This window comes from Schistocerca nitens, chromosome 1 (genome assembly GCF_023898315.1).
Source record: "Schistocerca nitens isolate TAMUIC-IGC-003100 chromosome 1, iqSchNite1.1, whole genome shotgun sequence".
Taxonomy (NCBI): domain Eukaryota; kingdom Metazoa; phylum Arthropoda; class Insecta; order Orthoptera; family Acrididae; genus Schistocerca; species Schistocerca nitens.
Window position 1 is genome coordinate 219,530,516 of NC_064614.1, and position 26,482 is coordinate 219,556,997.

A 26,482-nucleotide genomic window follows, 5' to 3' on the forward strand; every position below is an offset into this window, starting at 1 on the left:
CACTGGAAACTTCACATTAATTTTATGAATATTGAGATTCCGGGATTGAATCTGTAAGCTAGATGGGAAGTGGCAGTGTTTGTCATAATGCTGTAAGACAAGTAATATTGTACTGTAAATATGACTAAGAACTTACAGGTCTAAGACAACATTTTCTTTGAAAAATACCATTGCAATCAAGTAAATATTAAGTTACTAAAGGCAGATAGTCACTGTAAATAAAATTGAGGAGGTAGAACCCGTTTTCAAAGTAACAGCTTTCTTACTATTTCACTCAAGTAAATTCAGATGATGTAAGAGTGAATAGCATTAAACAGTATGCTGTTGTTGTTGTTGTGGTCCTCAGTCCTGAGACTGGTTTGATGCAGCTCTCCATGCTACCCAATCCTGTGCAAGCTTCTTCATCTCCCAGTACCTACTGCAACCTAAATCCCTCTGAATCTGCTTAGTGTATTGATTTCTTGGTCTCCCTCTACGATTTTTACCCTCCACGCTGCCCTCCAATGCTAAATTTGTGATCCCTTGATGCCTCAAAACATGTCCTACCAACCGATCCCTTCTTCTAGTCAAGTTGTGCCACAAACTTCTCTTCTCCCCAATCCTATTCAATACCTCCTCATTAGTTACGTGATCTACCCACCTTATCTTCAGCATTCTTCTGTAGCACCACATTTCGAAAGAAGCTATTCTCTTCTTGTCCAAACTGGTTATCGTCCATGTTTCACTTTCATACATGGCTACACTCCATACAAATACTTTCAGAAACGACTTCCTGACACTTAAATCTATACTCGATGTTAACAAATTTCTCTTCTTCAGAAACGATTTCCTTGCCATTGCCAGTCTACATTTTATATCCTCTCTACTTCGACCATCATCAGTTATTTTACTCCCTAAATAGCAAAACTCCTTTACTACTTTAAGTGTCTCATTTCCTAATCTAATCCCCTCAGCATCACCCGATTTAATTTGACTAAATTCCATTATCCTCGTTTTGCTTTTGTTGATGTTCATCTTATATCCTCCTTTCAAGACACTGTCCATTCCGTTCAACTGCTCTTCCAAGTCCTTTGCTGTCTCTGACAGAATTACAATGTCATCGGCGAACCTCAAAGTTTTTACTTCTTCTCCATGAATTTTAATACCTACTCCGAATTTTTCTTTTGTTTCCTTTACTGCTTGCTCAATATACAGATTGAATAACATCGGGGAGAGGCTACAACCCTGTCTTACTCCCTTCCCAACCACTGCTTCCCTTTCATGCCCCTCGACTCTTATAACCGCCATCTGGTTTCTGTACAAATTGTAAATAGCCTTTCGCTCCCTGTATTTTACCCCTGCCACCTTCAGAATTTGAAAGAGAGTATTCCAGTTAACGTTGTCAAAAGCTTTCTCTAAGTCTACAAATGCTAGAAATGTAGGTTTGCCTTTTCTTAATCTTTCTTCTAAGATAAGTCGTAAGGTTAGAATTGCCTCACGTGTTCCAACATTTCTACGGAATCCAAACTCATCTACTCCCGGGGACTTGTTTCGACTCAGGTCTTTCAGTGCTCTGTCAAACTCTTCACGCAGTATCTTATCTCCCATTTCATCTTCATCTACATCCTCTTCCACTTCCATAATATTGTCCTCAAGTACATCGCCCTTGTATAAACCCTCTATATACTCCTTCCACCTTTCTGCCTTCCCTTCTTTGCTTAGAACTGGGTTGCCATCTGAGCTCTTTATATTCATACAAGCGGTTCTCTTCTCTCCAAGGGTCTCTTTAATTTTCCTGAAGGCAGTATCTGTCTTACCCCTACTGAGGTAAGCCTCTACATCCTTACATTTGTCCTCTAGCCATCCCTGCTTAGCCATTTTGCACTTCCTGTCGATCTCATTTTTGAGACGTTTGTATTCCTTTTTGCCTGCTTCATTTACTGCATTTTTATATTTTCTCCTTTCATCAATTAAATTCAATATTTCTTCTGTTACCCAAGGATTTCTACTAGCCCTTGTCTTTTTACCTACTTGATCCTCTGCTGCCTTCACTACTTCATCCCTCAGAGCTACCCATTCTTCTTCTACTGTATTTCTTTCCCCCATTCCTGTCAGTTGTTCCCTTATGCTCTCCCTGAAACTCTCTACAACCTCTGGTTCTTTCAGTTTATCCAGGTCCCATCTCCTTAAATTCCCACCTTTTTGCAGTTTCAATCTGCAGTTCATAACCAATAGATTGTGGTCAGAATCCACATCTGCCCCTGGAAATGTCTTACAATTTAAAACCTGGTTCCTAAATCTCTGTCTTACCATTATATAATCTATCTGATACCTTTTAGTATCTCCAGGATTCTTCCAGGTATACAACCTTCTTTTATGATTCTTGAACCAAGTGTTAGCTATGATTAAGTTATGCTCCGTGCAAAATTCTACAAGGCGGCTTCCTCTTTCATTTCTTCCCCGCAATCCATATTCACCTACTATGTTTCCTTCTCTCCCTTTTCCTACTGACGAATTCCAGTCACCCATGACTATTAAATTTTCGTCTCCCTTCAGTACCTGAATAATTTCTTTTATCTTGTCATACATTTCATCAATTTCTTCATCATCTGCAGAGCTAGTTGGCATATAAACTTGTACTACTGTAGTAGGTATGGGCTTTGTGTCTATCTTGGCCACAATAATGCGTTCACTATGCTGTTTGCAGTAGCTTACCCGCACTCCTATTTTTTTATTCATTATTAAACCGACTCCTGCATTACCCCTATTTGATTTTGTATTTATAACCCTGTATTCGCCGGACCAAAAGTCTTGTTCCTCCTGCCACCGAACTTCACTAATTCCCACTATATCTAACTTTAACCTAACCATTTCCCTTTTTAATTTTTCTAACCTACCTGCCCAATTAAGGGATCTGACATTCCACGCTCCGATCCGTAGAATGCCAGTTTTCTTTCTCTTGATAACGACGTCCTCTTGAGTAGTCCCCGCCCGGAGATCCGAATGGGGGACTATTTTACCTCCGGAATATTTTACCCAAGAGGACGCCATCATCATTTAATCATACAGTAAAGCTGCATGTCCTCGGGAAAAATTACGGCTCTAGTTTCCCTTTGCTTTCAGCCGTTCGCAGTACCAGCACAGCAAGGCCGTTTTGGTTAATGTTACAAGGCCAGATCAGTCAATCATCCAGACTGTTGCCCCTGCAACTACTGAAAAGGCTGCTGCCCCTCTTCAGGAACCACATGTTTGTCTGGCCTCTCAACAGATACCCCTCCGTTGTGGTTGCACCTACGGTACGGCCATCTGTATCGCTGAGGCACGCAAGCCTCCCCACTAACGGCAAGGTCCATGGTTCATGGGGGAAGTATAGCGATAGTTTATTGTCAATACATTACATGGATGAGGAAAGTTGCTACTCACCATATAGCAGAGATGCCGAGCCACGATAGGCACAATAAAAAGATTCACACGATCAAAGCTTTCGGCCATTAAGGTCTTTGTCAGTAAAAAGAGTCACAAATTCCATCCTGGATTTTCCATTGTTTCATTACACAGATGAAGTTTAAACGATTTCCTTGTATTTATGTTAATATGTATCTTGTCTTGTTCCACATCCCTGTCTTTCTTGATGGGATGTACAGAACACAATGAATGGAATAGACTGTCTCAGAGTTACGCATTTGGTGCAACAGGGCATATGTTTGTGGGACCTGTTTGATTGATGGCAGGACAGTGATTTGCAGCCCTTACCTAGGTGCTATTTGATCATGTATCTCATACAATACGTGTAAATCTTCTCAGGAAACACTTTCCAATGTCACAAGACATTCTAAAGTTACGCGAAGACGTGTTTTAGTTCAGCAGCTAAAAGACATTACTCACTTCCATCACAAAATTCACCACATTGTCTACTACAACATGGTGAAAACAGCAACTGGTTGTATGTCAGATGGTCAACCTTTGAGGAGGAGGAGGAGGAGGAGGAGGAGGAGGAGGTGGTGATTAGTGTTTACCATCCCATTGACAGTGAGGTCAGAGAAGGAGTGGAAGCTTTGATTAGGGAAGGATGGGAAAGGAAATCAGCCGTGCCCTTTCAAAGGAACCATCCCAGCATTTGCCTGAAGAGATTAGGGTAAATTACAGAAAACCTAAATTTGGATGGCCGGATGCGGGTTTGAACCATCAATCTTCGTTGCCTCACCCTTAAACCTAATTGTGATTTTTAATGGTCCTGTGAAAAATAAAAATTGCACATACATTTTGCTGGTAAGGTTCCTATACTTAAACCACACATTTATAAAATATGCTACACAGCATATACGTTGCATATGTGGGAAAGCCAAAAACTAGCATTTATCCCAGTGGTAGGCATAATGGCAGCATTTGTCAGTAATACATAGTAAAAGAGGCACTGTCTAGCTTTTATAGCTTTCCAATCCCTTACTTGCAGTAAAAAGTACTGCTGATGACAAAATACCTGCTCAGTTACAAATAAGAAAGTAGACAAGTCTTTATACTTATGCTCTGAAAGATCAGGTGACTGGAAACTGAGGATGAAAGGGTAGTACCACAAAGTAACAGTGCTCACAACCGATAGAATAGGAAGTTTGAATTTATTGAGTTAATTTTACATTTCAACAGAAATCAACAATATTAAAACATCTTACAGTTTACAAATGACTGGAAATGGTACAGATGTGACAACATGACAATATGTCATGGTTACTACACAGGCTGGAAAATTAAGTCTTATTTGTCATTTTACTTCTATTACATTCATTGAACATAGTTATTCACTAAAAACTTTTAATTAGGAAACTTTAAACCTTTAATCACATAAAAGGTATCTCTAGTTTGTAACAGGGGTGTCACTATTCCACACATTTTCTTGGCAATGTAACTTGGCCTGAAACAGAACAAATAATCATTAATCATTTAGTACTAAAAAATTAGAACAGAAAATAAAACCATGAAATATGTTCTAAATTTTCAAAACAATTTTCTTTAGATGAAATTCATGAACATTCAAAATTAACATGTCAATTACATTATTTTATTCTTAAGTTTTTTTATGGAGATGATACTTTATTTAAAAATGGCCCTCACACTCATTACTTTTAATAGTCTAATCATTTTAGAGATATTTTTTCACATATTGCATTGAATTAGTTCTTGAATCTCTTTGCTATTACAAAACAAACTTATAGTGTGCAACTGCCATCTCTGGTGAACAACTGTTTAAATTTGAAATTAATGCTTTACAGTACATACTGCATATTAACATTTTCTTTCCCTTATTCAAACTGTTAACCAATAATACTCTTTCGAACTGTTTCTGGGAGGATGTTCTTGATAAGCCAGACCACTAACATTCTGTGGTAAGATTTTTTTACCCAGAGGTGTGATACTAACAAACATATACTAGGTGCTGTGTACATAGATTGACAAGTTTATATCAGGCAAAACACACATATCCTGTTGCTCATCATTCTATGTAATTATATCAAGTGTTGATGAAAGAGTTGCAAAAATCATGTTTACTGCATACTGAATCAGTTATGGCATGCTTGATCACCTCCAAAAATTTTTAAAGTGGATTCCAAGGCAGAGTACTGAAATCCATAAGATCCCTTATTCAAATTTATTCTAAACTCAAAACAACTGTTTTTAATATAAGGTAATGATTATAAGACTGATACAAGAAGCATAGAATCACTGATTCTCAACTACAAAGTTAAATCTAAATGGGGAAGTCTCTTTCACAGTCTTACTCCTGTGGAATACATATTTTGATAGAAGTTTGATGTTTTTATGCAGACAGAAGGTTATATTTCTTTCAAATGATAATCTTAATTTGTTTCCAAATTTGTCGACTTGAACCATGGAAAATTTCATATAACAATACCAAATATTTTCCTGCTAACAAAATTTTTATCACTATATAAAGTCCCTAATACTTGCAACTTTTCTGAATCTTTAGTTCTGAAATCTGTAATTTATGCTACTGTGTGGTCTAATTATAGATTGTAACAATGAAAATAATCAGTATTTGACAATATATTTTAATTGGATAGATAAATAATCTACTCAGAAAGTGGTGGCAGTAGAATATGCATATAGAAAGAAAGGTTTTATTTATGCAAGCTTTTGGAGACAGTGGCTCCTCCTCCAGACAGAATGGTTGAAGGGGAAGAAAGAGGGGTGAATGAAAAGGACTGGAGAGGTCCAAGAAAAGGGATAGAGTATGGAAAAGTCACCAAGAACCCCAGGTCAGGTGTGAGTAGATTCTTTATCTATCCAATTGCATTATAATTACAGACTAGGTTTAATTCAATAGTTGCTGCAATACTCTTGGGAGAGGGGGGCAGGAGGAGGGAGATGTTAACATGAAAAATGAACTCTACCACTTTTACCTCCCAATGACCAAGGGTAGATTGAAGTAGTATCATGACAGTTTATAATTTGCCCATCAGTTTGGCTACTTTAAAAGATGGAGCACCACACATATCTTTTATGGAATGTGCATACATAGAGGTAAATTAGGACTCAGCCTCCTTTATTCTTCACTATTACAGTATTAATCATGATATCTATCCTTCAGTTCATACTGCCCTTAGCACATTTACACTTAAAATTTTGCAACACTGCCTCATAAGCAACAATGGAGCTATAAATTTCCTGTAACCACCTAAAAGCTTCTAGATGAGTGTTACGTTGGTGAAACACCAGAACATAAAAAAATTAACCTTCAGGACTACATATTTGCATTCTTATCCACGGTATCAGTACAAATTCATGTATCACTTAGAGAGCACTTTTTCCCATTCCAAACAGAAGATTGAGATTAAAATATGAGACATTTATTTACAATTACATTCATTTACAATTTTATAAAAAAGATACAAGGTAAGCTAAAGTGCGTGCTGGTGACTACTGTACAATGGTACAAAGTGCATTGTGCTACACAGTTTAAAACTCACCCCACAAGCTGTTGCATGCTCTTCTGACTGGCACCAGTAGCTTGGGCCCCATGTGCATCTTTCTCCACCCAGCAGGTGAGTAACTTGTCTGTCCCTTGGACATTTACCAATCATTTCACAAATTTCATGAAACTCCTTGTTCTGTTCACTCAGGTTGACAATACTTTGACCATAAATTCTTACTAACTGGTTGCACTGTAAACAAATTTGATATATGAGGTGGTGATGTCAATATTAATAACAAAGCATGTTCAAGTTTGTTACTTTACAGATAAATATTATTCACTGTTAGAAAACAGTCAAATAAGCAATGGCAATGTTATTAAGGTTAATGTTAAAACTTAAATGCTTAGTGCTAACAAAAAACTGGAGAAAAAAAATGCCAACCTTTTCCATGTAGTTTTCTGGTACTGAATCACAAATTTTCTTTATAAATCCAGAAACATTCCGTTGAGCATATGGTCCCGCAGTAAGTTTCTCAAGTTCACCTAGAGCTGCATCGCATACAGCACAGTCAGTCACTGTGTCTGTAACATGCAAGATGCAAATAGAGACTAAGTGAGAGATTAGGCCAAAAATTTTAACATGATTAAATTTCTGGTTCCTTCAGAAACTGATAGCAAAAGTGCTTTATACAGCAGAGTGTGAGATAGAAGGAAAGGCTAAATAAAAAGTGGTTTTACAAAATGACTGTGTGTGTGTGTGTGTGTGTGTGTGTGTGTGTGTGTGTGTGTGTGTGTGAGAGAGAGAGAGAGAGAGAGAGAGAGAGAGAGAGAGAGAGAATGACTTGAGATTCGGTCATTCAGAGAAGAGCTATTTCCACTTATAAATAGTCTAAGAGGTGGTAACCTATTTGCAAATATGTTCAATAGCACTAAAGTCAAATGATCAAAACACACCTGACATATGTTCACTAAGGAAAAATACAGGCTCAACCTGAATATAATGACTAGGTCACCATCATGTGAGACTCAACAAGGATGGAAAAGGAAATCTGCACATCATATTTCAAAACAACTACTGCAGTACTCACCTAAGCTAATTTAGTGAAACCATGGAAACTTAAATCTGGACTGTCAATGTCAATTATATTAACCAACAGTCTTGTAACTTAAGACGTTATTTTATTTTACTTTGAAGGCTACCAGTTTCAGTATTTCATTACGCCATCAGGCCTCATATGCACCTCTCCAAAGAACGAAAATGTGATATATGGCCATAAATCACTGAATGTCATGAATTAAATTATTTCACTAGTGCTTCATTCGAATACTTCAAGGCAACTGAAGCACTAGTGAAGTGATTGAATTCATGACATTCAGCAATAAATGGCTGTGTATCACATTTTTGTTCATTTGGAGAGGTGCATATGGGGCCTGATGATGGCATAATGAAATGCTGGAACTGGTAACCTTCAAAATAAAACAACATGTTAAGTTACATGGCTACTGGTGAATTTCACTGACTTTGAAAATTACTTGACCAGCCGATGTCCACTGTCCATAATGAACCAACAGATAAAATCTGGATGGCCGATGGGTATTTCGACCCCTAATTCCACTGAATGAGAGCTCATCATCTTAAGAACTGTGTAACTTCATCTGGTGAAACCTGCACTGTGTGTTAAGTTTTATTATTTTTCCTAAGAATATTCATGCTTCAACTTCATTGATGATGATGACGAATGACGGTTTGGGTTGAGGGGGCACTCTACATCCTGGTCATCAGCACCCTGATGAAAAGTCAGCACGCAAATCTCATGGGTGGAGACGAAGGCTGTCCCCACATGTGGAGCAGTTTATAATGTATTAAGTCTGCTGCCCTTCCCCACAATCTAGGGATGAGGCCTGACAGTTCACAAAATTTCACCACTCTTGTAACACTGATATCAGTATCTGTGAGGATGCTGAGTAAATCCCCAGTGAGACTGAGGGCTGCCCCTAATATCAGTATACAGGAGACATGTAGCCAAAATATGCTGAACTGAAAGCGTACACCACAAACTTCCCCGAGTGGTGGGTCCTCCTGCTGGAGCAGGAAGCCATGAATGAAAGGGCTATGCCTGATGTGCTGTCTGGTAAGCAAAACCTCCTTCCAGCAGTGAGGCTGACATGAAGTCTACCAAGCCTTTGTGGTCGATTTGAGTGACCGCAACTTGTTGTCTGTCAATTGCCTGCAACTATTCAGTCTCCCACTGAGGCATGATGCATCTGTCAGAAAATGAGATGATGGCGTGCAACCGGATGGGACATTGATGGACAGCACTATCACAACATGCTCCCTTGGCAGTTTTGTCTGCCATGTCGTTTCCCTGTATCCCAATTTGGCCAGGTACCCAGAAAAAGATCACCTCCTTGCCACCGTAAGGAGTCATGGATGAGCTGAATCGGTGGGTCTACTGGATGCATTTGGTGAAGTGCTTGCAGTGCACTAAGAGAGAACAGACAAACTTTGTATGGTGGTGTCTGTGAACCCTCTCCAGTGCCATCAGAATGACTTAACTCTGAATCAAAATTTGTAAATTGTTCTGGAAGACACTTTAAAAACCCTATTAGGGAAAATGGCAAGACTACTGAGAGCATTGTCCTGCTGGGATCCATCTGTATAAATAATGATAAAACTGTGGTACGTACTTAAAACAGACAAAAACAAAGTAGTAAAAACAAAATCTGGAGTACAAATCATCTTGTACTATGTCAAGCTTAAAATCACTTTGGGCCTAAGAAGACGCCAAGGCAGCAGTGTGTTCCATTCCTGGGTGTGTATTTTGATGCCAGAGATACCCAGATCCTTGAGACAGTCTGTAGCATGTATACCAAATGGCTTCGTCACTTGGGGCCGATTCCGGAACAGTTGTTCAAAGGTGGGTTGGACCACTGAACTAAATGTCAATGACTGAGGTGACGCTGGGATTTTCAGTGCCTGTTGAGCCAAAAGGCTACGTTGCCAAATCCAGAGTGGTGGTTCACCAGCCTCTGCACTCAGGCTCTGAACTGGGCTGGTCTGAAAGGCTCCAGTCGATATCAGAATGCCCTCATAGTGGACAGCATCTAACATCCAGAGATAGGAAGGGCGGGCCCGATCTGTAGACCATGCTGCTGTAATCAAAGTGTGATCAAACAAATGCCCTATAAAACTGCAGGAGGCTGGACCTGTCTGCCAAGGCATTTCTAAATAATCAGTGACTGGAAGCCCTTTGTTCCTAGATATTTCAGGTGTGGAAGACAAGTTAATTTAGAGTCAAATAATAAACCCAAAAAGTACACAGTATCTTGAAAACTGTAAAATATTGTCCCCCATTGTGAGCACTGGTTGGTCAAAACTCGGACAAGCACAGTTGAAATTGACACCGAGTAGGAGATTGCAAAGCCATCAACACACAAAGAGCATTTGACAGGGCTCCTGACTGTGGAGGAAATGCCATTTAGCAATGGCAAACAATGTGACACTGAGGACACTGCCCTGGGGCATCCCATTCTCCTGAACACAGCAATCAGATATGGCATCATCAACGCGATAATGAAAATGCCGGTCCTCGAGAACGGACTCCATCAGAAGTGGCAGGAGTCCACTTAGTCCCCATTCATGAAGTTGGTGAAGAATGTTGTTCCTCCAATTAGTGTCACATGCTTTTTCGAGGTCAAAAAACACACAAACGAAATGGTTTCGGCATAAGGACTCCTGTATTGCTGTCTCCAGTAGAATTAAGTTGCCAAGGGTGGAAAGGTGACCTCTGGACTCTAGCAGCCAGACAAGGTGGCGGTTGACAATATATTCCAGAGTCTTATCTATACAACTGGTACGGACGATACTCCGATAACTGTTGGTGGGGGGAGGGGGAGGGGGGGCGGGGGCTACAGTCCTTGCCTGGTTTCCAGAATGAAATTAATATTGCCTCCTCCTAAGTCGTGGGGTACTGTCCATCAAACCATATCTGACTGAAACAAGAGGAGCAGTCCTTTCACTTCAGGGCACAAATGACGAAGCACGGCATAATGGATCTCATCAGGTCTTGGAGCAGTGTCTCTGGCTGCAAAAAAAGCCTATTCCACTTCCCACATGGAGAATGGAAGGTTTTAGACTTCCTCATTATGCGAGAAGAAATGAGCTTCTTCATCTCTGCAATCCTTCGGATACCTGCACAGCGAGCTCGTCTGTAAGATGTAGTAACAGTAAAGAAATATTCAGCTAAAACGTGAGCCATGTATTCTGGCATGTCCACCAAGACCCCATTATTTGACAAGATCATAATGGGACGTGTACTACCCTTGCCTGAAATCCATTTTATTGATTCCCAAACTTGCGCAGTGGAACTGGACCAATTAATGGAAGTCGTGAATTCCCTCCAGGAAGCCCTCTTCTGTCCTCTGATCACTCACTCCACATGAGCTCTCACAGACCTGAAGATTGTCTGTAGTTGGACTGTGTTTGAAGTTAAGCAGAGCTGTTCGTCTGGCCCTGCTTGCCAATCGACACTCATCATTCCATCAAGGTACAGGCCGTCGTCTAGGATGGTTACTAGACCTGGGGATGGTCTCTGTGGCAGCCCTTTGGATCTCAGTGATATGGGCCACTGCCTCCTGTGCACAATCCTTTCACTCAAAAATAGCCTGTCAACTGTACTGTAACCAATTTGCCCTTTGTATCATGCGTCTGGCTTGTCTTCTGTAGGCCACTGTCCAAGTCGGCAGACGGATCCACAATGGGAAGTGGTCAGTAGAAGGGAAGTCAGTAGCCACTTTCCACTGAACTGAGTCTGCAATAGCTGGGGAACAAAAACAAAGGCCAATGGCTGAAAAAGACCCTGTAGCTGTGGAAAAGTGAGTTATCTGACCTGCATTCAGAAGGCAGATATTCTCAGATGGGAACCTCCCCATCACACCCCCCACAGGTTTAGTTATAAGTTGGTACAGAGGATAGGCCTTGAAAAACTGAACAAAGAGCAATCGAGAAAACAGGAAGAAGTTGTGTGGAACTATGAAGAAAATAAGCAAAATATACAAACTGAGTAGTCCATGCGCAAGATAAGCAACATCAAGGACATTGTGAGCTCAGGAGTACCGTTGTCCCGTGGTTAGCGTGAGCAGCTGCGAAACGAGAGGTCCTTGGTTCAAGTCTTCCCTCGAGTGAAAAGTTTCTTTTCGCAAAGTTATGATCTTCCCGTTCGTTCATTGACGTCTCTGTTCACTGTAATAAGTTTAGTGTGTGTGTTTTGCGACCACACCGCAAACCGTGCAATTAGTAGACGAAAGGACGTGCCTCTCCAATGGGAACCGAAAACATTTGATCGCAAGGTCATAGGTCAACCGATTCCTCTACAGGAAAACACGTCTGATATATGACACTGGTGACGGCATGTGCGTCACATGACAGGAATATGTTGTGGACCCACCTAACTTGTACACTTTGTGAGTGGGTTAAAAGATTCTTCTACCTTGCCCGATTTAGGTTTACTTGTGGATGTGATAATCGCTCCCAAAACAGTGATGAAAACATAAGAGTTTGTCACACAAACTGCAACAAATGAATGCAACAGTTTCACAGTTTTCCCTGTGCTCTGTCAAAACGTATGTTTTGTTTCGATGTTTGTTTAGGTGTAGCGTCCCCATACTACGTTGCAGTTACCTCGCATCGGACGGACAGACGAACAGATAATAATTGTCTGAAAATAAAAAATTAAACTTTTCACGCAAGGGAAGACTTGAACCAAGGAACCCTCGTTCCGCAGCAGCTCACGCTAACCACGGCGCTCCTGTGCTCACACTATCCTTAATGTTGCCTGTGTTGCGCATGGACTACTCAGTTTGTATATTTTGCTTATTTTTTTCATAGTTCACACAACTTCTTCCTGTTTTCTCGATTGATCTGTGTTCAGTTTTTCAAGGCCTATCCACTGTGCCAACTTATAACTAAATCTGAGGGGGGTGCGATGGGGAGGTTCCCTTGTCAGAATGGAAGAGTTGCTCAATCATCAGACTGTGGAGCAAGTGGTAGCCGAGCCCCACAGCACATTGTGGGCATTGAAGTCCCCCACACGGAGGAATGGGTGTGGGAGTGCCCATAAGAGTTTTGCCAGTGCGTCTACATCCAAAGCATCACCAGGCGGCATGTACAATCAACACACTGAAAATTATAGGGTGCAAGAACTTTCACAGCAATTGCTTGTATGGTCGCGGTAAGAGGGACAGGAGAGGAGTTGCATCTGTCATCAAGAAAAATAGCTACTCCACCTGAAGCCCTGTCTCCAGTGGTATTATCCTTCCTGTATGCATGGCAGCCCCTTAATAAAGGTATGTTGGTGACTAAGATGGGTTTCTTGTAAGCAGATGCAGAAAGGTTTCTCCTGGACCAGTAGCTGCAATTCTTCCAAATGTCAGCAATATCCATTCAAATCCCAATGCAACACTGAAGTCCCTGTGGAAGCTATAGGTTAGCGATGGTTGTTGTTTTCTTTCGCTCTTGGAGGCAGTGATTTACTGGGGAGGTCAAGAGGAATGTCAGCCGGTTCCTTGCTCTCTGGTTCCTCCAACTGGAAGTCTATATCCTCAAGAGCATAGTACCCCATCAGAAAGGGAGAGCTCGCCTATCCAAAGGTTTAACTACCACTTTCTTGGACTTAGAATTACTTTTCAAAGGATTTTTTTCTTTACTGACTTGTTGCCTCGGTTGCGGGGATGGCTTAGCTGGCTTCTGATGTTGGGTAGTGGTATGTGGCCCAGGTGGTAAGCCTATTGCAGACAGCTTCCAAACGACATCAGTTGCAAGTGGAACATTTCTACTTACTGTGCCATTCTTTAATCATCACAAAAACCAGTTTTGTTTTAGATAATATCATGGGAGGCATGTTTCTAATCTGCATGTTATCTGTCATTTTATGGTAAACCAATCTGACTGTTATCTGTCAATGATCATATATCTCTTTACTGGTCATACAACCTTCTGTAACTGATTTAGAGTTATTAGAGAACTCCTTTTTTTCTGGCAGAAAATATTTCAAAATTTTTCCACACATTTTGAAACCAGATCTTGGAGGCATGACAACAAATTCAAACCTTAGCAGCCTCTTTGATGTCAAATGAGAAAATCAAAAAATACAAATCAAATCTAAAACATTATTTGTGAGAATGAAAAGGTGTATGCAAAAACCAGTACAATAATTCATCAGGTGGTTACACGAAAACTGTACACACTGACTCCACGATCAATAAAAGTAACTGCATGCAGATATCACTTTTACATGTAAGACACTAGTGCCAGAATGTAGAACATTCATGGCAACAGATCAGCAGGCATTTTTCTACTAGCCACAAAGACCAAAACATTGTTACAAGCTTCTGAATTTTATTACCTTTTAGTAAACTTTTTGAGCTGCAGAGTTTAATTGCAGTGCAAACTGCTTGAGGATCCATAGTTTCTGACAACAATGTAATTACTAGATCAGCATACTGATTAACAAAATCATTGCATTCTTTTGCTACTGTTCTTGGCATATAGTTACAGATATCGTGAACTATTGCCTTTATCTCATCCTGAAAAAACGAGACAAGAGGCAACTGATTAGATTTTGAAATGTGAATCTGTCATCTTTTATATTTTCTGGATAATTAGTAAAAAACAACACAAGCAATCAATTCTTAAAAGATTGATACCATACATGAAAGAAATAATGATTCAAATAAATACAACCTCCGTTGGCTTATCCTTCAATTGCTCTTGTATCTTCGTTAGGACAAATTCACAGATCACACAAGCTTCACCACGATACTTTTGAATTTCACTATGGATTATGTCCTGTGGCATTAAATGATGTTGACTGGCTGATGGAATCTCATTTGACACTGAAATTAATGTCAATTTTTGCAATTATTATAATTAAATATCTTAGTACACATAGCATGAAGTTTTAGATGTAGCAACATGTGTAACACAACAAAGAAATATTAATAATTCACTACTGGGCAATAATAACTTACAAGTATCAATCACTGGCTTTGGTGAAGCATCACACAGCTTCAAATAAGCACAAACTTCCTGTGGTGTAAAATCAGCCACTAACATATCCACCAATTGATCAGAATACTCTTCAACAAATTTTTCACACTCTGCAGCCAATGACTTGGCAAGTTTAGTGCACAAACCATCCAAAGCACGCTTAATGCTTGCCTGGAAAGAAAAAAGCTTAATCCTTAAGTCTGTAATGACATACTGGCAATAAAAATCTCTACATAAACTTTACAGGGAGAAGACAACAGGAGAAGCACTAGTCTGATCATACGAGCAGAAAATTTGAAGTGACCAATGGCTCTACGAAGATTGTGTTTTCATTGGAAAATTAGTGTGACAGTAATATAATACGTTTTATGTGCATAAATTCCGAGAATTAGAAAATATATTAAGAGTTTATATTTATCTATCTCCATTTCAATTTGCTTTACAATCTTATGCTTACAACCATCACAGCTGGTTTAAGGAAGACTGAAGAGATATTTGAACCTACAAACAGAAAGAGCATTATGAGTTATTCATCAACTTTAGAACTGCCACTAACTACTTCTCATACGGGTCACATATGTAACCAACAGCCAAAGCATGATTCTGTGAAAATTTTTAATGTTCCATGAAAACTATTTTTAATCTTATCTGGACCACAGATGCAGTTTGATCGTGAGCAGGCTAAAAATTAATTATATATTCCATGTAGATCTAATAGGATTAAAGAAAGAGTTGTGTCATTTATACTGCAATGAGTATAAACTCAAAAGTATACAAATAAGTAATTCCACAGTGATAGAAATACACAAAAAACAGTTTTTAAATCCCTATCAGAAAATTTAATTCTTTCTGCTGTTACAGTACAGCAAATTCACACTGGATACAGGGAAATTTTTATGAAATATTTCTGAAAGTAATACACCATGAACAGTAAGAGATGCTATGAGCTGCTTATTTTCAACTAAAGGTCAAATTTACATACTAGAATACTTCAAGACAGATATTTCATACATAAAATGGACTTTAACTAACTTATGCTACAGTAAATTGAACCTCTAACCATCATGCTAAATTAGTCTTATTCAATAACTTTACTGTAAGTACCATGCAGAAATAGGACTGTGAGGATTATCGATTTCAATACTTCTTTCATTGATAACTTACAATTTGATCGCAAAATTGAAGGCCACAAAAAGTTCTGGCATGCTGATTTATAAACTTGCAATGTTACTGGAGTTACCTCTTTCACAGAACTCTTATTAAATTTTGAGATCTATATGCAAAATAATGGTCTCAGGATAAGTAGCAGCTGTGAATGGTCTGCTTGCAGACATTTTTAGAAATATTTTCCATATGCATCCCAATATACAGATGCCCATCTGCTACTCAGCATTTCCGCTATATGGTGAGTAGTACGATACTGTTACAGTCCATCCTGGACTTTCCATTGTTGGATATAAAGATAAAATTACATGACATACAAAGGCAGGTGACCAGTTCTTAAGACTGGAGGGTGAATAATGAGCAGATTAAATGAATAAAATGCACTCCAAGATTAAATTCGCAGTTGAACATCAACCTGAAAGGATTAATTTTCTTTATGTGTCTCCAACCTCAGTAACAATACTTTATTATTTATAAAGGTGATACCTTTCTATTATGAAGACGTTGGTACTCTGTTTTTATCTTTAACATGCTTGCGACTTGGCTATCAGAAGGGTTTGGTAGAAGTCTTCAATAGTGATAAACCACTGTTGCTAGCATACACCACTATTGGCACTGTATGTCCACAATGCTTTGGAGCATTAGTCATGCTGTTGCCACACATGTCCTTTCTTTTATGGCATCTGTTAAGACACACCTGTCTTTGGTTTTATTGGCTTGTTGCAACTCTGTAATAGAACGTCAGCCACATGGTATGCGGTTTTATGATATACCAACTAACCCAACGACAATACTGTCCACTATCAATGCCCATATTGCTGCACACATTGTCCATAATGAGTGACCTTTAATGGTGCCCTTCTTGTCATGCATATGACAATTATTATTCAGTACAAGTATCTCCCCTCCTGCTCACGCATGCACAAAAATCTGTCAAGGATATCTACAATGTGTCACGATAACTGGTCATTACTCTCTGTATCCATGAAAACTATAATGTTCTCACTTTTCTGATGCAATAGCTACTATGTACCTGCAAAATCCTCCCTGTTGCCACTTACCAATCAATTTCGGCCATTCTTCTAAATATTCAGCACTTCAGACTAATGATATCTTTTCTTTACCTCCTGCCGATAAAGTACAGTTATACAATTTGATAGCTGTAGCCCAGCCATAACATGACTGTACATAAAGCTTATAAAAGTCAGGAGAATAAAATACACCAATTTTAAACTTTCTTTACTTGTATGTTCAGATTTGTTTTGTACTTATAGTTTTCTTTTTCAGTAATACCATGGACTTGCACAATAGGTGGGACCACGCAATAACTGTGAAGCCGAATTCGCACAACTCTGAGTCCAATTTTGCATCTGTATACCTGCAAATTATGTTCAAATGGGACCAGAGACTAAAAACAATGTAATTTACAAGTTTAATAAACTGTTCAAAATAAAACAACAATTATTACAATAAAGTATTGGGTATTGCAACAATGTAAACCAAGGTCACCCAACAAGAATTTCTCTCTCTTCTCATGCAATATTTTGCTTTTGGCACACTGACAAATATTTTATTCTCTGTTTTGTATCTGAAATTTGAATTTTGTTGGAGCCCTTTTTTTTCTAAAATATGTAACCCTTTTTCAAATGAATGTCAAATTTGCAACCATCATGTGATCTTCTGATTGAAATGGGTCTAAAGAATCAGGTTATTCAATGGTTTGCTCTTGCTTATGTATTTCTACAAGCTCATCAATTGTTAGCTCCTGATTGTGGGAACCCAGCAGTTCTTTAATGTCATACCATCCATCTCCACATTTAGTTGTCTGGCAAGATCAACCACTTCTTCAATCACATTACCAATTTGATTAGGATCATGTGCTGATTCCCCCTGGATTTGAGTATTGGTGGGTGGAATCCAGATGCCATTTAAAGTTTGAGAAATTTCATTCCAAGACTGTCCAATAATTTGCACAGCATCTAAAACTTTGAATTACTTCCAAAAGTCCTTAATAGAGAGCTCATTGTTTTGTCTCATAGCTTCATAAGCAAGCAGTCGTCTTCTATTTTACAGTTTAAAACTTTTAATGACTCCCTGGTCCATTAGTTGAAACAAGCCAGTTGTATTCGTTGGCAAAAATACAACTTTTACACGTGGGTCAAAATTAGAGTAACAGAAGGTTGGCCCGATTTGTCGTTGATTAATAGCCTCACATTAAATGCTATTTGTTTCAACTAACAATAATGTTCGACTTCATACCTGATGTGAAGAACAAACCAGTCCTCAAAAATGGAAACTGTCACGCATGCTTTAACATTCGATTCTCAAATTGTTGTAATGAGAATGAAGATACAAGCATACATAATAAGATTACCAGGTATGTGAGAGGCTTGAAGACTTCTTAAGTAACAAAACCCAGTGTGTTTTCCTCAATGGAACATGTTCCTCAGAGACGAGGGTACCATCAAGAGCACCCCAGAGGAGCATGACTGGACTGCTGTTTTTTTCTATACACGTAAATAATTTGGTAGACAGGGTACGCAGCAGTCTGCAGCTGTACGCTGCTCGTGCTGTGGTGCATGGGGAGTGTTGTTACTGAGTGACTGTAGGAGGATACAAGATGACTTTGACAAAATTACTGGGTGGTATAATAAATGGCAGATAGGTCTAAACGTAGTTAATGCAAATGAGTAGGAGAAAAACACCCATAATGGTCGAGTAGAGTATTAGTAGGATCCTGCTTGACGTAGTTACATCAACACAGATGAATGGTCGACTTTGGTTTACTGGGAGAATTTTATGAAAGTGTGGTTGATCTGTAAAGGAGATTGCATATAGGATGCTAGCATGATCCATTGTTGAGTACAGTTTGAATGTTTGGTATCTGCATCAGGTCTGATTAAAGGGAAACATTGAAGCAATTCAGAAGTGGGCTGCTAGATTTGTCACTGGTAGTTTCAAAAAATGGCTCTAAGCACTATGGGACTTGACATCCGAGGTCATCAGTCCCCTAGACTTAGAACTACTTAAACCTAACCAACCTAAGGACATCACACTGGTAGGTTCAAACACACAAGCACTACATAGATGCTTCGGGAATTCAAATGAGAATCACTTGAGAGAAGGTGACATTCTTTTTGGAGGAGCACTACTGATAAAATTTAGAGAACCAGCATCTGATGCTGACTGCAGAATAATTGTATTTCCACTCATGTACATTTTGCATAAGAACCACGAAGATAAGATCAGAGAGATTAGCACTCATATGGAGGCATACAGACTGTCGTTTTTTCACCACTCTACTTGTGAGAGGAATGGGAAAGAAAATTACTAGTGCTGGCACAGGATACCTAGGATACCCTTTGTCATGCAACATATGGTGGCATGCAGAGTATGTATTTAGATATAGATGTAGACCCAGCTTTGGATTATTTTTTACAGTCCTTTGATTTTCTGAGCACTAAACTATGAGAGGTTTTAATTTATAATAACCACCACTGTCAAGGCATCTTCTTCCAGAACAGACCAGTTTTATCTATGGTGAACATGGTTTGGGTGGCATGGCCACCTTCTTGTACCATCACCTTGATTTTCTTGGGATAGAGTAACCCAGTCTCTTTACTACCACTTGCTGAATCTCCACTTTCTGCTATGACAATTTTTGAATTGGTTACACCAACCATTATTAGCTTTAAAACTTTCATCTTTGGCTGCCTCCCCAGCTGCTTTTTTAAGTCTCTCAAAAATCAGCTTAGCATTAAAGCACACTTTGTTGTGATCAACAGGAAATTTTTTTCCCACTCTAACTTGATTATCAGCCTATAATATCAACATTGTTCTCATCTGAAGCCTATAATATCAACATTGTTCTCATCTGAGCAATAATACCACGACTTTATGAATGACACTTGAATCCAAGGATTGAGTATTTTTCTCAGCTTCATTAATTTTTTCTTTGCCTTCGATAGTTTATGTGACTTTATTCCAGTACATCAACCTCCTTTGCATTTTTCACAAATTCTAATTTTTGCATTGAAGTCTTTGACAATATTAAGTTTAGATTCCTAGGATGATAATTATCTTTTTTCATTTTTATGCAAATAAATCAGTTCTGCTTCATTTGGATAACATAGTTAATACCTATCAATAGTGCCAGCTCCATGGGTAAAACAGTACTGCACAAAACAAACTTGAACCTGTCATAAGCTGAACACTGTGCTGGCAGCACAGGGGAATAGAGGTGCATGGCACTCAAACATATGAAGCGCATTAGTCCAGATATGCATAAAACAGTAGTGTAAGTTGAGGTATTACTGTATTTGTAATTGACCACACTGTGTCAATTCATTACTATTTCCCTCTTATTTTATTTGTGCCTGTTTGATACACATTATATCTGAACCAACACATATTGCAAAAACTGAAAGTGTCCCTGTATGTTACTAAGAGAGAGAATCCCTGCTCTTTGTCAGCTCCAGAAACTCTTTTGCCCTAGCAAAACTAAGCATACATTTCTGTCTAAGAACCTGTCTGGCACATGGAATCTCAAGTAATGGGCTTACAGTTAAAATTACCTCAGGCTATCACCAATCCTACCACAAGAATCTTCATGTTTTCCAATTCCGTCAGTCCCTCACTCTCGTTTATCTGGTTCTTCATAACCTTACAATCCAAGCTTGAAGCAAACTCTACAGCCTCCACTCCTTCCACATAATCCCTTTACTCTGCTTACAACTTCCATAATTCTATTACAGTAGTAGAGACTCTTGTCCCTGAACAGTTGAAACAGAATTTCCAGCACCACCTGAGGAAACTGTCCTGGATACTCCTGTCCTATGCCCACATGGGATTAAGAGAAGCCAAGAAAAGAGCCTACCACTCTCATCCAACTACATCAGCTTGTCGCGGCTCCCTGGCCACACCTCGCTGTCTTACTCTGCCTTCCTTATCCCCAAAACCTTTCTCCACCCTCTATGAAACCCACTACTTCTGAACACCCATCCTGCAACATTGTTTTCAACTATTCAGGCAGCACTCTGGCCACTACAGAAGTCCGAGTGCTTTCCGCAAGCCTCACCTTTAGCCTCAAACCTATACAAGGATCTTCTTTCCTTTACCTGTTCTCTGCAGTAGAAACATTTCTTTTCCACGTAACCCAATGACAAAAGCTAACCAAAATTACACATAAAACCTTGTTTAAAACTGTTTCAACCTCCCTTCAATGTGATCCTCCTCCCCTTCCATCCAGTCATCCCCTCCTTATCTTTCAGAACTTTCTTAAATCTCACCTGGCCTCACCTTCCTCTCCTAAATCTGCCCCACCGAGTCCAACATCACTTCTACAGAACACACAACTGACCGTAAACTGAAAACTAATTGAGAACTTATCACCCATCCTTTACACAAAGGTGTCATCACAGTGGTTACGAATCATAATGACTACATGGCTGATGGTCTCTGCCACACTTAACAACAGAGTTACATCACCAGCAAGTTAATGCAGCCTGTGTACCCATGTGTGTATTTATATTGTTTCCAAGGAAGGGCACTGTCCAGAATCTTAGCGATAATTTCAGTTGTGTTTATGCACAATTACGCTCAGTTCTTCAACTGTTAATAACAGTCTTTATTACTCCCCTGTATACTTCTAGTAGACTATCTAGGTCCTGGTATTTTCATCAGCACTACAACCCTAGGGAGGAGCTACATTTGATCTACAAAATAAAATTCCTCTGAATGCCCACAATTTGATGAGACTGCAGTGGTTACAAAACTAGCTAATCATATACTACATAAGATTTAAAAGTGGTCAACCGCAGTTTCTACCAAAATTAACTGCTATTGGTCACAAGTGTAGTCCATCAAACACCAGCGACTTACTTCCAACATTCCCCAGAGCTTACCCGACAGTAACCAAAGTAGTTTTACATTACTTTCCTTCTATGTAGCAACATTCCATCCCAAATGGACGCATGCGCAATCTGTGTCAGTTCAAAAAAATATTTCTACCCTTAGCTAAGACCCAGTCTCACATCCTGTTCCTTAAATGCTGCCTACGTCACGGAATCCCACGACTGCCTAACTATAAAAGTTTGCTTCAAAATGACCTTCAAATTTACAGATGCCACCAATCTCTTATCCCTCAGTAACACAATACAACAGAAACAAATATTCATGATGGCATCTCTGTACCACCTAAGCTGCAATACTGTTTCTGTGAAATCCAGTTACCTAAACCATATCTCCCAAACGGACACACTTGCTCTCCAACACCTGAGATACTACTTCAGACACCACCTCAAAAATGATCAAATTTGCCGACACCCAATTACTGCATCAGAGCAACACTACACCACTTCTACCCCAGTGAAGCACCACCCCCTCCCCCACAAATCAACCACTCATAGCCCAGACTCCACTTTGCTGGGCTTTTCTATCTGCCAAATCTGTAAAACTCACTCCAAATATCCCACAAAATCCAGAAACTAAACATATCCCACACCCTGTTTCAACCTATCCACTAAGAATGTATATATTACAGAAGTTTCACTCCTATTAAAGGCCTCAACTTCAGATCAACACCAAGTTCAATCACGATCTTCCAGCGTCCTTCAGACTCCAAATCCACCAGCCCATTCCTTACATATCTAATTACAGCCTCCTTCAAAGGTAAGATTATAAGCGAATCTGCAGCACAGCCAGTAGCATGGCAATGTCCTTTACAAATGTGTTTACAGGTCACCTACAGGAAACCACCTTAGTAGCCTCTGAGACCCTCCAATATGGCTCACTTATGAAATCTTCATGATGTAGAATCACAGATAAGACACCCTACCCTAACGCCCCCCCCCCCCCCCCCCCACACACACCATTTTCTTCACCTGGTCCTCAGTCCAACTGCCACCTTCCTGGGTGTTTACTACTTCCTACTTCTCTTGATGGCTCCATCCATGCCCATGTCAATGTCAGACACACTCAACAACACCTTTATTTTGACTGCTGTCATTCCTGTCACACCAACAAAATCCCTTAGATATAGCCTGGCCACCACTGGACACTGCATCTGCAGTGGCAATACTTCCCTTGCTTAGTATGCTCAAGGTCTGACTCAGCCCTTCAGATACCAGCACTCCTCCCCAGACCTAGTCTTGAAATAAATTTCCTGTGCCATATCCTCACACTCCTAATCCCCACCACTCCTACGGAACAACTGAGCCACATCCTTTGCCAGGGCTTAAACTACCTATCCTCATACTCAGAAATGGGAGACGTCCCACCCACAATACTTCCCACCCCTCCTAAGGAAGTATTCTGCTGTCCAACCTACCTATATAATACAACCACTTTCCATATGGGTCTTATATCTGTGGAAAACCAATATGCAAGACCTGTCCAAATTACCCAAGCATATCCTGCTCCAGTCCCTTCACAGTCTTATCCTATCACATCAGAGGCAGGGTCACCTGTGAAAGCAGCCATATTATATACCAACACTGCTGCAATTTTTGTGCAACATTTTACAAGGTCATGGCCACCAACCAACTGTCCCCCCAAACAAATATGGCCACTTTGCGACAGAACACACTGCTGAGCACAAAATATTCTATTTCAATGGCTGCTTCATAACATGTGCCATCTTGATACTTCCTGCAGCACCATCTTTTTTGAATATGTACGTGGGCCTTATACTTGCAACACTTTCTTCGTTCCTTCCTGGCCTTAATCTCTACCAGCCCTCTGCACCCACACCCTCTTCATCAATCTCCACTTCCTCCGTTCCGTCAGTCCTTCCCAAACCACTCCCCACTATCTGGTTACGGTGCTGTGTGCTGCAATCCTATCCCAACACCTGCTGCCTTTCCTCTCCAGTATTCTCATCTCTTAGGCCTACCACCCCCCTCTGAGCAATCGGCCATCCTTCCTATCTCCTTTCTTCCCTTATCCACCTGAACTGACAACCCCTCATCCCTGACTGACAGGAGGGCAACTGCACAAACAGTAACCACTATACAAGGATCTGAACAACAAAGTTGTTGACAGTTTTTTACTGGATAGCTACCACAGTAACACCCAGAGACGAGATTGTTGATGCCTCCCATTCTGTTCACCAGTGTTCGTCACTCTGTTGTTCAGGTACTAGTTGTTGATGAGGTATGCGGCCATAACCCAACATTTGCATATCATTTTCATTGTGTGCAACATGTACTTTAGGTGACATAATTTTCTAAACTATGTTGTGAAAGTGCACAGAAAGTGGTAAGTCTGTAACAATTCTGTTAAGCAAACAATACTTTAAGTTAACAGGCAGCACATGAATGAACCTAAAACATAAATACCTAGCTGTTGCTGTCGCAACCCTATTGTGTGCACATACAAATCTGAACCAATGCCACAGCCCTGCCCATACTCTTCTTCCTACTCATTTTTGATTGAGGTATAGTGGCCATACTCTCTGCTTACAAATTTTTCCATTGGTTGTCTCTAATCTAGGTAATAAAGGATATTAAAAAAGTTAATTTAAAAATGCTGTTCTACTGGGAGCTATTTATACATTCACTAAGCTGGTCATGCCTGTCAAAACGCAATTAGATAAATGTTTTTATGATAACAAGGTTTAGCAACTCTTTGGTTTCGTTTGCATTGCAGAAAGCTACACTAGCTGCTTAAGTAACAAACAGATTGATATCACATGTCCATGGACAAAGATGTTTTTCCACAGGGTTCAACCTCATGTGTCCATTACTTCTCTTATTTTATTTCAATGATCCATCATCTATTTTGCAAATGGTACTACACTTCATGTTGTGAAACAAAAAAGGCTGGTGGTTACACTGAATCTAGGTGACTGAAAACAATGGTTTACTACAGATGTGTGGCAACATTTATGCACTGCCATAGAGACATACTAGGTCACATTATGTGATAGGTTGTGGTGGACACTAAGAGCAACTGTGCTCGGCACCACTTTAACTATTAGGGTTTTTCTTTTGATGTACAGACTGTAGTATTGTTGTCAAGGTGGGAGAGAAGTATCAACAAAGAAAATATGTAATGATGTGAAAGCAACAACTAAGCTGAGAATTTAGCTAGTAAATAATGATCTTCTGAAAGTGATCAACAGTTTTTGTACAAACTCCAAGTTTAGAAAATACGTAATGCGTCCATTTAATACTTTCAGGAATAGCTGTTTTTAACTGGAAAAAGCTTATGGCAGTTACATTTGTCATACAAATCAGGAAGGTAGCATATTTTGAATATTTTCATTATGAACCACTATGTATTCACTGTACAAAATATGATAATGCAAACATTTATTCACTTTGAGAGTGAAAAATCCAACACGGAGAGCAGCAAAATTCACAGCTAGAAAAGGATTTGAGAATCCATGCAGATATAGAATTTCTAGTAGCTAGTAGAAGTGTATTCAGAAACAGATTTGATGTTTTACTTTGTAATTACTTATTCTGAAGAAAAGCACAAGACTGTAAGTAAATGTTTTCAATTAAGAAATTGCACAACATTATGTCTATCACGAATATGGCCTGTCACATAACTAACTAAACTCTGCAAGATTAAGTAATTTCCTACATCACCTCATTATGCAACAGTATTTAAATACTGTTTAGCGATGCTACTTACCTCAGTCTTGTTATTTTTCAGTGTGTTCTGGAGATCCTGCACAGCAAGAAGACACAATGGACAGGAAGGCTTGTCATACACAACATTTGAAAGATCAATTAATGCCTTCTCTGAAGGGCATATTCCTAATCTTGGGCACACCTGTTTTAATAAATTTCAATTTCAGTAAAACTAGCACAAATAAAAATTCAGCTACACAGAGTTGGATGAATTTGTAACATCTTGCATATAGAGAAAACCCTTGTGTGTCACGAATGTTATCCATTTACCTGAGATGGGTCAATCTCCTGTGCAAGGAGAGCGATTGCAGCATCACCATAATTCTGCACAAAGTCTCTGCACTGATCTTCAAATTCTTTTGGTAGCTCGGAACATGCTTTCTTAACAGCACGCTCAATTTGGGCCTGTAAAAAATATTTGTAAATAAGACAAACATTTGTTATTTCTTCGCTCTCTGCAACTTTTAGCATGAATCAGCTATCAGCCGCATCAGAACTGTTACAAACCTCAGTGGAAGGTGTTGTCAGAACCTGTTGCAAATAATGCAAAAATAATTCACAGAATTCACAGAGCTGACGGTTTTGAACTGTGTTTGCTGTTTGAAGCACCATCCTATCAATAGGCAGCTGATTCACTTCTAGATGAGATACTTTCACATCTGAAACACATGAAACAAACTTCTTAAAAAAAAATCCACTTCAAAACACAGTGGCTTAAGATTCCTT

General features: G+C 39.5%; 1 protein-coding gene across 1 annotated transcript in view; it reads right to left on the reverse strand.

Moving 5' to 3' along the window:
• Positions 1–4,576: 4,576 nt before the first annotated feature.
• LOC126246096 (prosaposin) overlaps positions 4,577–26,482 on the reverse strand; it is a 73,427-nt gene continuing 51,521 nt past the window's right edge. The window contains exons 10-18 of the mRNA XM_049948369.1: positions 26,264–26,415; positions 26,027–26,161; positions 25,758–25,898; positions 14,936–15,125; positions 14,649–14,800; positions 14,311–14,491; positions 7,350–7,489; positions 6,963–7,157; positions 4,577–4,888 (exon numbers count right to left, since the gene is read on the reverse strand). Of these exons, the coding sequence (XP_049804326.1) occupies positions 4,832–4,888; positions 6,963–7,157; positions 7,350–7,489; positions 14,311–14,491; positions 14,649–14,800; positions 14,936–15,125; positions 25,758–25,898; positions 26,027–26,161; positions 26,264–26,415 (1,343 nt within the window). The 3' untranslated portion in view covers positions 4,577–4,831. The remainder of the gene's footprint in view (positions 4,889–6,962; positions 7,158–7,349; positions 7,490–14,310; positions 14,492–14,648; positions 14,801–14,935; positions 15,126–25,757; positions 25,899–26,026; positions 26,162–26,263; positions 26,416–26,482) is intronic.